At 40.6% G+C, this 12333-nt stretch overlaps 1 protein-coding gene across 1 annotated transcript; it reads left to right on the top strand.

The window, feature by feature from the left end:
* Positions 1–155: 155 nt before the first annotated feature.
* LOC119653223 (cyclin-dependent kinases regulatory subunit) lies at positions 156–9039 on the top strand. Its single transcript, XM_038057804.1, has 3 exons — positions 156–400; positions 487–663; positions 8258–9039. The coding sequence occupies exons 2-3, from the start codon at positions 605–607 to the stop codon at positions 8439–8441; spliced, it is 243 nt and encodes an 80-aa protein (XP_037913732.1). The 5' UTR covers positions 156–400; positions 487–604; the 3' UTR covers positions 8442–9039.
* The last annotated feature ends 3294 nt before the right edge of the window (positions 9040–12333 follow it).

The following is a 12333-nucleotide window of genomic DNA, read 5'->3' as shown; positions in this document are numbered from 1 at the left end:
CGAGTCTTCCTTTTACAAATTATTTGCCAACCATATGATTTTCCATATTCCCATTAAACGTACTCACCGGTCCGACTACCCGAAATCTTAAGTATGGCACTACTGACATTGAACCGGTAAAACGCCACTGGATTTTTGAAATTTCCAATTTTCAGGTATTTGAATTGCAACCGGCATATTGTGAGAAGTTGGTGTCTAGAGCGTTTTCCAAGTACAACGGAAATTTCCATTTGGAAGTGATTTTATCAACATATTTTGGGTTTAGAAGTGAGTTTTGCTATTTGCTTGCGCTGGAATAACTTGTGGTCGTGAAATAGTGGATAATTTCGTGATATTAGCTGAAATCAACGACTTTGTCTGAAAGGCGAAGGTCGAGAAAATTCGGTTAAGGATCTCATCTGTAAGTTGGGTTTTCTGATTGTTGGGCTTGAATGTGATTCGCTCGAAATGTGGTTGGCATGAATACATCTATTTGCTTGGTTTTAGGTTGTGTCTCGCAACGAAAAGGGATTTAGATTCGAACAGAGGAACACCTGTTCTCCGCTTGGAGTGACTTCAGTGGGCGAACGAGCAGTTGCGCGAAAGATAAAGTCACAGAGCCAACATGACCGCGAAGGATATCTACTACTCAGACAAATATTACGATGAACAGTATGAATACAGGTGAGGATTAAATTTGATCTATTTTCTTGCTGGAGATATGGCGCTAAAGTGGTGACAGCTGTCAAGGCGATTTCATGTTATTCGCTAATTTGAAGTTGCTCCAACGGCCACTGACCAAAATTAAATTGGAAACCGCAACTGAAAAACGTGTGTCAATCTGCCTACGTTCGATCAAATGCGTTGTTCCTCTTGCTTTAGAAAGAAGACGCATTAATTGTTAGTAAATGTGATTTTATAAATTTGTTAATTTACATTCCCAAAAATTCAAATAATGGCTGAGTCGATTTCAAACGTTGCGAAATGTGTTCGCAGTAAATATTAGAATTCAGGATTAAATGATATGATTTGGAAGGATACATCCTCCGAAGACCAATCTGAACACAATATTCGAGAAGCTTCAAATTGGTGACAAAGCCATGCTCTTTCAATTTATGAAAATGTGGGTAATGTCAAGAAATATCTGGAGTTGAATCGAATATTCGGGAGTTTCCAAAGTGAAACTAAAACCTGTAACCTGGCTGCCAACCGAGTTGCGATTCGTTTGCAACAGACCATTTAACTAGCAACATCTTGAAATTGAAAGGGTAAAGTTGGTGGGAAGATCGGCAGTTGTTGATGTTGCAAACCATCTTGCAGACAGTGCAACTTGGCTGCAAACTTGAGCTATCAGAATTTTATAATAACTAACAACTAAGTTTGTTATTTGATTCTCCTTCTTCAGCCTCTATGCCGTTCAGAAGCCGGTCGGCTGGTCTATTGCGTCACTTCGTTCTGTCAAAGGCCTGATCTGAATATAGCCGCGAGGCTTTCAGTTCACCATCCACCCTTGTTTCGGCCGATTTTTTGGTCGTTCCCCATCAATTTCAATGTTCATGGAAACCGTCTCTATCGCAATTTTTCTATGATCCGTGCAACACATCGATCGCGAACGTCTTCATTTTGGCATCTTCATCTCCATTACCGCAAAGCATCCTTCATGGTCTTTCAAAGTCGACCAACACTCAAAACCATAAAGAGTGACAGTGCGGACGACACTGCGATAAATTTTAGATTTGAGGCGTTCGTTGATACGACGATCACATAACCGAAATCATGCATAAAGCATTGTGTAGGGCGCTCGACGTTGGAGGTCTCGAGTGGCAGTGTCCATAGCAAGAATAAAGAGCACCGACAGAGGCAAGAAGTGTTTATAATATGCCCACCACAATTCAAACTTTGCTTTTCGGGTTTCGCTGGGTTCAATTGCACTACATTGAACCCAGCGCATGAGTTCTACTGGTATTAGACCTTGCCGCAGAGCATACCAGATGAGTCCGTGTGGCACATGTCAAAGACCTCTAGGTCCATAAATGCAATGTCAAGAGGGCGACGCTTTTCACGGTGTTTCTCCATGAGCAGCCGCGCAGCGTGTATTACGTAAGTAATTCCGCATTTCTTGACAAATCTCACTTGATTCATGGTTATTTGTTAGGAATACATTCAAAAATCATTCTGCTGGACTAATTTTCTATTTCCACATTGAAACTGTGGTACTTTCATGAAGGTCTTGGGTGTTTAACGTGAGTACTTGCCGTGTGGGCATAATCCCACGGTCCTCTTCGGACACGGATTTATTTAGAGGCCACAACCGGAGCCCCGCCGTGATTGGCACACCGGTACTTGTTTATATTGAGTGCAAACTCAATATTCTTACCAGTGGATGCAAGTCCTATCTAACATCTCTACCGCAACTAAGGGGTACGGCACCCGAGTTGTATGCAACCCCACGATTTAGCTCCAAGAAGCTTTGCCAGCGATGTAGGCATGACCACAACCACCATGAAGCTTCTACAAGGGGGCCAACCACAAATAAACGGGCCGAGAGAACATCCGCCAGGAATTATCCTGGAGCATATGCTCTCAGAGGGCTGTCCCGGTTCCCATGGTACCACATAACCTTCGGCGAGGCTTCATGGCAAGAGCTACCTCAGATGAGTCCCTTGCTGACTCGGGTCTGATCGCCCTCCTCGAGTACGTGGGGACGGCATTTGTGGCGCGGACAGGTGGAACTGCTCCGTATGTGGGCAATGCTTGTGGAAGTGGAGGATGAACAAATTCTTCCGTTGAAATCTGCTTGAAATTTTCTCGCCATCTGTCGCTGCTCATCGGTCGGTAAGTTAAGTACCGCTTTTGTAATTGATGCAACAGAAGTGTTCGAAATCCTTTGTATATTGGTGTCGGCTTCTGGCAAGTCGATACAGATCTCTCGCGTCATCCCGAATGTACAATTTATCGTTAGGATCTTTGTAATGGACCACCCGGATGACACCGATCACTTTCTTTACTTCCCGATTGGCATTCTTGTACCAATTGGCCAGAGTTTTAACGTGAGAAACTTATGGTAGAGGCGCTTGTTTTCTTTTCACGGACCTTCATTTCAACGTAATCATTCCAAAGCCAAGTATCTCGGTATATGAACCGCTGACCAGGCTTGGTGACCCGGAGAGTTGCATAGGCCGCTTTGTGGATCGTGTCTTTGAACTTGGTTGCACCTAGTTTTCCTGCCGGAGAATGTTAAGCATGAGGAGATGGACTCCCAAATGTCGTAACTCTCAAAACCGATCACGCTTTTGCGGAGTGTAGACTTATATCTGCCTTGTATGTAAATGTATTGCCGAAATCGTTCAAAATGTATGCTATCGAATTCTATTGGTATCGAACTAACACACTAATCTTGAAGTTTTTTCAATAAGTTAATTTTTGTGTAAAACAAAACCTTATTGGAATTGATTCGATGTCTGTTTGCCTGTTACACACTATTTACTCGGAAACGACTAAAGCAATTGTCACGAAATTTGATGAGAACGTGTGTGAATCCTTTTACATTCAACGGGTGACATCATTTTGCTCTGGGTTTAGTGGGCTCCCCATATATTGGGTTGGGGAAAAAGAAATGTCGTATTTGAGATCGAAATTTGACGCTTTATTTAACATACATAGAATTATCCGATCTCCTTATTTGCAAAAAACCAAGTTTTCGCAAGCCTGTTTCGAGGCCAACTTAGTAGCATCAAGAGCGTTTTGCATGGACCGGAAGAGATGGTAATCACTTGGTGCCAGGTTCGGACTGTACCGTGGGTGCGATAGCACATGCCATCCGAGCACCCGTAGCTTCTGGTGGGTCATCAGAGATGTGTGAGTCCGAGCGTTGTCCTAGTGGAACACAACACCATTCCTATTGACCAATTCTGGCCGCTTCTGGTCAATCGCCTGCTTCAAATGGTCGAGTTGCTCACAGTAGAGGACCGAATTGAGGGTCTGGCATAGTTGAGTAGCTCATAGTGGATGATTCCCTTCCAATCTCACCAAACACACAGCAAAGCCTTCTTGGCCGTCAATCCGGGCTTGGCGATGGTGTGGGCCGGCTCACTGCGCTTCGACCACGATCTTTTTAGCTTGAGGTTGTCGTACGCAATCGACTTTTTATCACGTCACCATCCGGTTCAAAAATGGGTGGAATTCGTTCCGTTTCAGCAGTGCATCGCAGGCGTTGATTCGGTCCAAGAGATTTTTATGCGTCAACTCGTGTGGCACCCAAACATCCAGCTTTTTTTGGAATCCAATCTTCTGCAAATGGTTCCAAACTGTTTTATGGTCTAGACCCAGTTCGTGGCCAATCGAGCGAATGCTCACATGCCGGTCTACTTGGATGATTTCGAAGATTTTATCGGTTCTATGACGATTGACCTAACAGTACGGGGTGTATCTTCGTATCCATTACACCGGAACGAAATCGATCGAACCAACGCTGTGCTATGCGAATCGTTACAGTATCGGGCCCATAAACTTCATAAATTTGTTCGGCCGTCTTCGTTACATTTTTACCTCTCAGGTAGTAAAAACGTAAAATATGACGAATTTCTTTGTTGGTGGACTCCATCTTTGACGCGCTATAACTTGAAACTGAAACGTACGATCACAACACTGTCAAAGCGACACTTGTAACCTGATGTGATAAGTACAACACAAGATATGTTTAAGTGTCGTCATCTATTGACAAAATACGACATTTCTTTTTCCCCAACCCAATATGTGAAAGGGGAATGTACATTTTTTTCACAGAGTGATCGGTGGTGATATGGGGTATCAAATGAAAGGGGTTAATTAGTACTTTTCGAAGCTGATGATATTTTCGATACCGGGTGAAACCTAGGGGATTGAAGGTCCAAAATTTGTGCTCCAAAATGTGTAACAGGTCTCGTTCTCAGAATCAATCCAACCGAAATATCTGGAAAAACAATTACAATTTGGTATCCATACGAAATTTAGGACGCACAATACATCCCATTCCGGTATCTGGACAAATTTAATAATAGTACATTTTCATATTTTAGAAATTTAACCGGAAAGCCCCTCAAGTTTATCCTAGAAGTGCAAAATTAGGGTAGGTAGGGTTGTAAGTAATTATCTTATTATAATGGAAAGTTTGGCAAAAATCCAACTATATTCACGAAATTTTAGAAGGTCAAAATTGTGAATTTGTTGCACTCTAAGACGTGCATGACGTCATCATTATGTAAAGTGAACTCATATGAACGGCTGAAACTGGAGTTTTGAAATACATGTGTATATCAAGGAATATTTTGAATCGGAGGTATACGTGAATGGAAAACGTGAATTTCCCACACAAGATAAACACAGAACTTTCATACCTGGTATTCCGATTTGTTGCATTATTGTGTGTGTACAGCAAACGTGGTCGACTTTGTGAGTTGCGAGTTCAGGTGAACAAAAGCAAAGCGCTTGGAGAAAGTTTGACTAATATTTATTTCTGGCAATTAATAAGGAGATCGTCTGTATGAAAAATAAAAATGAAATAAATTACAGTGGAAATGAATAAGTTACACAATACTTCTCTAGGGATGAAATGGAAGCGAACAACGAAGCAAATAGATCACCAAAATCTGCGAAAAATTCAATACTTTTAGAGAAATATTGTGCCTTATCGATGAATCTCTCTCCGACAAGGGTCACCGTGGGGTTTAATAAGTAGAATCCCCAGAAATATGAATTACCTTCCAGTCAAAAAAAAGGTCAGCTAAAAAATTTCGGAACGTAGTGAAGGAAAAAATTTGCATAATCTAAGCAAGTCTAATGGTTAAATATATAGTTCAAATTAAACACTATCAATTCAGACTTAATTATGATCATATCAGCTGAAAAAATTCGCCGAACGCTGCAAGGCGTTTGCTTACGAGGAACAGCCAAAGTAAAAAAAACCCTAATAATAAGGACATATGAAACAATGTCTAGATTCCGTAAGAAAGCGCAGCAGACTGATGAGAATAGAGGTAGGGTATTGTCCGACGAGTCGGAAATCAATTGTTTGGGATCGAATGGCTACGAGTGGGCGTGGGAAACTCCCAATGGGAAATTGCAGGCATGGCATGTAACCTCAACCCAAATTTGGTGGAAGTTTCATAATGGTGTGGGGATGTGTGATGACAAAAGTTGGAATTCTCGAAAAGATGGCTGCAACACCAAATATTGATATTTTGACAGTCGAAATTCCGAAGTATGCAGAAAAGTTAGATGTGAGTGCTTCAGAGGTTATCATTCAGCAAAACAAAGATCCTAGACATATGCTCAAGGCAATAAAAATGGGGTTTAAAAATAATGATATTACAATGCTCGAGTGGCCCCAACAGTCTCCAGACCTCAATTCTACCCGGTTACTGGAAAGACGAGAAGTGAGGAAGAGCTGTAGGCAAAAGTGCGTCCTGCATGGCAAGAGATTCTCGCAAATGTGTGCAGTTATTTTCTTGATAGTATGCCAAGAGGAATTAAGGCTATATTAGACGCAAAAGTGGATACAGAAGATATTGCTGGCGAATAAGCTCCCAAATGGTTAAAGTCACAAAACTGATCACGCTAGATTTTTATAGTTTTATTTAATTTCTCGTCTCTAGAGCATTATAACATAAAACTGAAATTAAATTCAGTATAAGTCAGTTTATACGTTTAAAGAAATGTCTCAAAAACCTATGTGGAAAAATTAATCAATGTCAATGCTACATAAAAGAAGCGTGATTGGTTTTGAGAGCAACTATATATGAATATAAAACGAGTCCCTTCCTTCTTGAACCAAGGACTTGCTTCTTGTATGTGGGTTCTATCAGTGATCGACACATTAATCGTTATATGCCTAGAGGAGCCTTCCCACTGCTTCCATTTATCTCGATTTCTCTTTTATTTTGTGTGTTGCCCTGGTCTGTCTAGTTTCTAGTAACAATTTTAACAATTTCCATATGGCCAGACTCTGGCACTTAGCGTGGTCTCAAGCCTCATTTTTCCTGACCTAATTTTTGCACGCAATTTGTCGTAATTATGTGTGAATATGTGCTAATGGAACGGTATTTATCAATTATACCAAACAATTTAGTAGATGAATTGGATCAACCAGAACTAAGATTCAAACTGAGACGGCAAAATAGAAAGTACATACAAAGGTAAGTAAACTAGTCTAGGTTTAGGCACTATCGATGGGTATACCACCAACCAAATACTTATACAACATCCAATAAATAGCAACGAAAACTAAAATCATCGGCAATTATAAAGGGCAAGAGAAGTGTGAACGTCGAAAGTCGGCGTTTTTACTCTGCGCTTGAAATGACTGAATGTCATTGTAGTGGCGTAATAAATAAGCACTTTTGGGATTTTTTTCAGCGGAACAATGAAGTAAATCAAGATTTTGCCAAAGGTCCTTAATTGCGTTGTGGTAAACTATGTAAATTATTTGTTTTTGAAGGTAATGCAAAATAAAGTGACTCCTGCACGGCTTTTCTTTGAAGGGGACAAAGGCTGGAGAGAAAAATTAAATTTTCAATTCAATCGGTCAAAATATGTCCAAATTATGAGTTCGGCTAACTTGAAAAAGGGAACGGATTAAAAAGCGACGAAATACGACTCACCAAATCCATTTTGTTCTACTTCGATAATTTTGACGAACTGTAAAATTCAGTCTGACTGGAAATATGCGATGTTTCCAACGATTAATTATCTGAAATAATAAAAAACTTCAGACTGTAAAATTCAGGTTTTTTTGCTAGCCTTGCTGGCTTTCCTGTTAAAGTTCAAATTGGTATGCCACTGTATCCTCTCTTTTGTCGGTAGTGTTGATGCTATTACCTTGCAGCTACATAACTTTTAATATTGATTTTGAACTTTTTTCAATATTGAGGGTGTCTAAGGCTTTCTGTTAATCATTGCAAATTCTACAAACCATAAGTCTACTTCGAACCAGCGTCTCCCAACCTCCGTTAAGATTGAAACACACAACAAGTTCTTTAGACTTCATCCATGACTTCTCACAAATGTTACTATTTACTGTTAGATAGACAGACGAATCTTGAACATATGTGCATACTATATGTATATGCGGCGGAATGGCTAAATTGATTTTAATAAAGATTCGTTTTACAAAAAAAAAAAATTTCTGTATTCTAAATGGAAAAGTAGAAATCTATTAAATAAGGTATGAAAGATCTGGTTTTATTACAAAAAGATACACCTTCCATCATTGTTGATCAATGAAATTTGTTTCTCATTTCAGACATGTCGTCCTGCCAAAAGAACTGGTCCGCCTCGTTCCTAAAACCCACCTCATGACTGAGAGCGAGTGGCGTTCCCTTGGCGTACAACAGTCCCGCGGTTGGGTGCACTACATGATCCATCAGCCAGAGCCCCATATTTTACTATTTCGACGACCAATCACAACACAACAGAAAGTTGCTTAAATCCGTCAGGCCGACAATGAGCAGCTCCTTGATTTTTATCTAGTTCTTACGATTTATTATTATACAAACTACTGTCGTAACTCACTTTACTTTTAAGCAACCACCCCAAATGTACATAAAACTTTATTATTAGTTCTTACAATCTCAATACGCTATTGTTTACAAAAATCGTAACAAAAAATAAAGCAATCAAAAAGAGTAACAAATTAGTTCCCCACTAGCTTTATAGGAGCCAACGAAAGGACATATCAAGATGTAGATGATGTCATATAATCAGAGTGTCTTGACACCGAAAATTCCTTTGGTTGTAGTTTTCTTTTGTTTCCAATGTTTCATGCATAAGGATAACCCCCACGCAGACTCGGCAACGAAGTCGGAACTGTTAATTATAAACAAAAAGTGATTATTTCGAACCTGATATTCGTAAATGCCATTTTATTTTTATAATATCTAGCTTTTAGTTCGCCTATGTAAATTTGAATGATGGAGATTTTTTTACTGTTTAATTTCCGTTTTACTCAATTTTCCACAGATTATTTGTATTAATGTGTTGAGAATAGAGAAGAGTACATCCTTTAAATATATGTGTAGCAACTAATAGGTGTGTTTTTCCTGTTCTGAGCAGTTCAAAATAGTTCTCAAGTAACAGTCTTTTAATTTTGTCACCAGTCTCTTACGCTAAGTCTTTCCTTTTTTCATAAAAAATGAAGTATTGATTGCACTTAAAATATTACATGTTACATGTTAACACAAAATTGGTTACATATTGGTCTTTGGGTTATAAGTGAATGATGACGATAGCGCAATTGGTTTGCAATGCCAAAATTGTATTTTCAAATATTTTTTCCAAAATTAGAAAAAAATCGACTTGACTAATATAAATCACTTTTGACTTTGCTCTGTCAAGCGCTGTGGGTTCCCGTTAGCCCGAATTTCGTGACCATGGTATTGAAGCTGTCTCGTAGTTTTTCTACGATCAGTACAACCCCATATCGATTGCGAATATCCTCAATTCCAACGCATTCCCTTCACATCTTCGTTTCCATTATCGTAAGGCGCTACTCATTGTCTTTCAAGGTTGGTGGTTACAGAACTAAGCTGTCATATGAAAGGTCGCGGTTCAAATCTCACCGGTGGCAGTTGGATTTGTATCATGACTTGACGGTCGGATATTAGTCGACCCAGATGTCAATGAGTATCTGAGTCAAACCAGCGTAATAATCACGGGCGAGCGCACATTGCCTCCTACACGGTACCGTAGTTCTGTAGTGTACCTTTACGGTCTTAAATTGAGACCCTGATCCAATTGGATTATCGCGTCAACCATTATAATTAACACGCAGAATCATAGAAGGTGGCACGGCAGACGTTACTGCGGTAAATTTTAGAGACCTTCCTTGATACGTCGATCACAAAGGATACCAGTTATGGAACGCCACTTCATCCAGGTTGCGCCAATGTTGATAGTATTGATCCGAGATATTTAAATTCCTTAGTTCTTAGCAAGTCACTGACAATGATAGTACTTGTTTCATGGCGATCGGTCGAGAAAAATTCAGTTTGATTCAAATTTAATCTGAGACAGTGTTGTATTTTCGCAGAATTGTAGAAACCGGATTCCAGTCCGTTGTCAATTCGCTTTCCAGAGCACAAAAGCATTACCGCAAGAGGGAGGGAAGTATTCTCCGGAGTCCCACCATCTTACTTCGTTTAGACCCAAAATGTCCAGTTTACATTGCTTGAATTCCCGCTCAAGGTGTAGAAAGCAATCATTCTGATGACCCTCGCTACCGTTGTCGAGGAGTGTGCGTACATTCCAGAAAGCAACCATAGTCCGTTTTCGATAGCCAAAGGTCATTGCTGGGAGGGCAGTCCCTATCCGAGGCGTCCCTGATGTGTTGTGAAGACCATCCTGAGTATGTAAAACGATTAAAAGGAAAAGTTTCCAGTTTAATTAATTTGTAATTATTATAAAACCAGCACTGAAGAAGGACACATGTTGTGTCCGAAACACGTGTCTGCAATCTATATTTGAACTAGATACATTTCCTTTGAATAGTTTTACTTAAAAACAACTATAGGAAACAAAGGAACTTCTTTTATGAAACTTATCCTGAGTAATTAGGCGTATACTCACATTCTCCTTATTACATTCTTTCGCTTTCTTCACAGATCTTGATAACGTGACGTGATTCACATTCTTTAGAACAGCAGCACCTCTCACGCTGCATCCGCCCAAGACCATTTCAACTTCATGTAATTTTCAACAAAGAGTCCTTTACTGGTTTTCCGCTATCAATTTCGCACCATTCTGAAATAAAAGGAGAAAAACAACTGCTTGAAACACGGATGGGATTCCAAGAAACGCTGTTTCAATGAACCCTATATGAGTCATTTTGATTTCTTTCACTCCTGCGATGAACATGAAGAGGTAGAAAAGCCGATATCGGGCAAAATCGAATTTTAAGTGGAAAATCCGTTTGAATAAAAATATTAGTTTCACTAAACAAAACCACACTTCGTCTTGTGGAGTCTGTCGCGTAACTAGTGGAAAGGGCGCGACTGCTGGCTTTGTTTGAGGTCAACCTCAGCACTCTCTGTCAGAATCCCATTACACTAGACCTTTTGGTTCGCTCAGTGCCCCACCCTTCCCTAATTGAATTGTTAACATCTTCTTCTTCAGCCTTTGTCCCGTTCACAAGCGGGATCGGCTCGTCGTGGTCGGCTTCGCCATTTGGTTCTATCGAATGCCTGATCTGAGTGCAATCTCGAGGCTTTCAAATTCCCATCTGTCGTATCAAGCCACCGTTGTTTAGGTCTGCCTTTTGGTCGTTTACCATCGACTTCGATGTTCAGACCAATCTTGACAAGTGGATTCTCGTTTGCACGAATTGCGTGACCATACCATCGAAGACGCCCCTCTCGCAACTTTTCCACGATCGGTGCAACCCCATAACGATCGCGGATATCCTCATTTCGCATGTGATCTAAACGTGTGACGCCACTAGTCCAACGTAGCATCTTCGTCTCCATTACCGCAAGACGCCGTTCATTGTCTTTTATAGTCGGCCAACACTCAAAACCATAGAGAGCGACTGGACGGACATTGCGGTAAATTTTAGATTTGAGACGTTCGTTGATACGTCGATCACAAAGAACGCCAGTTGTGGAACGCCACTTCATCCAGGTTGCGTAAATGCGTGAAGCAATTTCATAACGCAGTTCTCCATTGGCTGATAGCGTTGAGCCGAGGTATTTAAATCGCTCAGTTCTGGGCAGATCACTGCCGCTGACAGTGATTGTGCCTGTTTCATGGGGATCGGTCGTCAAAAATTCAGTCTTGTTTAAATTCAATCGGAGACCGTGTTGCATGAGGCGATCGTTCCATTTTTGAACAAGTTGCTTGAGATCATTTTTGCTATCATATGCTAGGAAAATATCATCTGCATAAAGCAGTGTGTAGGGCGCTGGACGTTAGATATCCCGTGTGACGGTGTCCATAACAAGAACAAAGAGGAGTGGTGAGAGGGCGCTTCCTTGATGAACACCAACAGAGACACGAAGCGGTTTTGATACACCCGCCATACTTCGAACTTTACTTTTCGGATCGTGGTAGAGCAATTTAACTCAACGCACGAGTTCTTCTGGCACGAAGTGTTGTCGTAAAGCATACCATATAAGTTCGTGTGGTACACGGTCAAACGCTTTTTCTAGATCCAGAAAGGCAACGTAAAGAGGACGATGCTTTTCACGGTGTTTCTCCATGAGCGCAACGTGTTTTGCGTCAGTAGTTCCGCAGGTCTTGACAAATCCGGCTTGATTCACGGTTATTTCAACGATTTCGCGAATACGGTTGTCAAGAATGCGTTCAAAAATCTTCATGGTATGGGAT

This window comes from Hermetia illucens, chromosome 3 (assembly GCF_905115235.1).
Source record: "Hermetia illucens chromosome 3, iHerIll2.2.curated.20191125, whole genome shotgun sequence".
NCBI classification, from domain to species: domain Eukaryota; kingdom Metazoa; phylum Arthropoda; class Insecta; order Diptera; family Stratiomyidae; genus Hermetia; species Hermetia illucens.
This window is presented reverse-complemented; position numbering and strand designations above follow the sequence as displayed.

Excerpts from the sequence above, each read along its gene's own strand:
- LOC119653223 (XM_038057804.1), top strand. The coding sequence starts at position 605 with ATGACCGCGAAGGATATCTACTACTCAGACAAATATTACGATGAACAG. Across the intron at positions 664-8,257 it reads GATGAACAGTATGAATACAG|ACATGTCGTCCTGCCAAAAG; the intron begins GTGAGGATTAAA and ends TTCTCATTTCAG.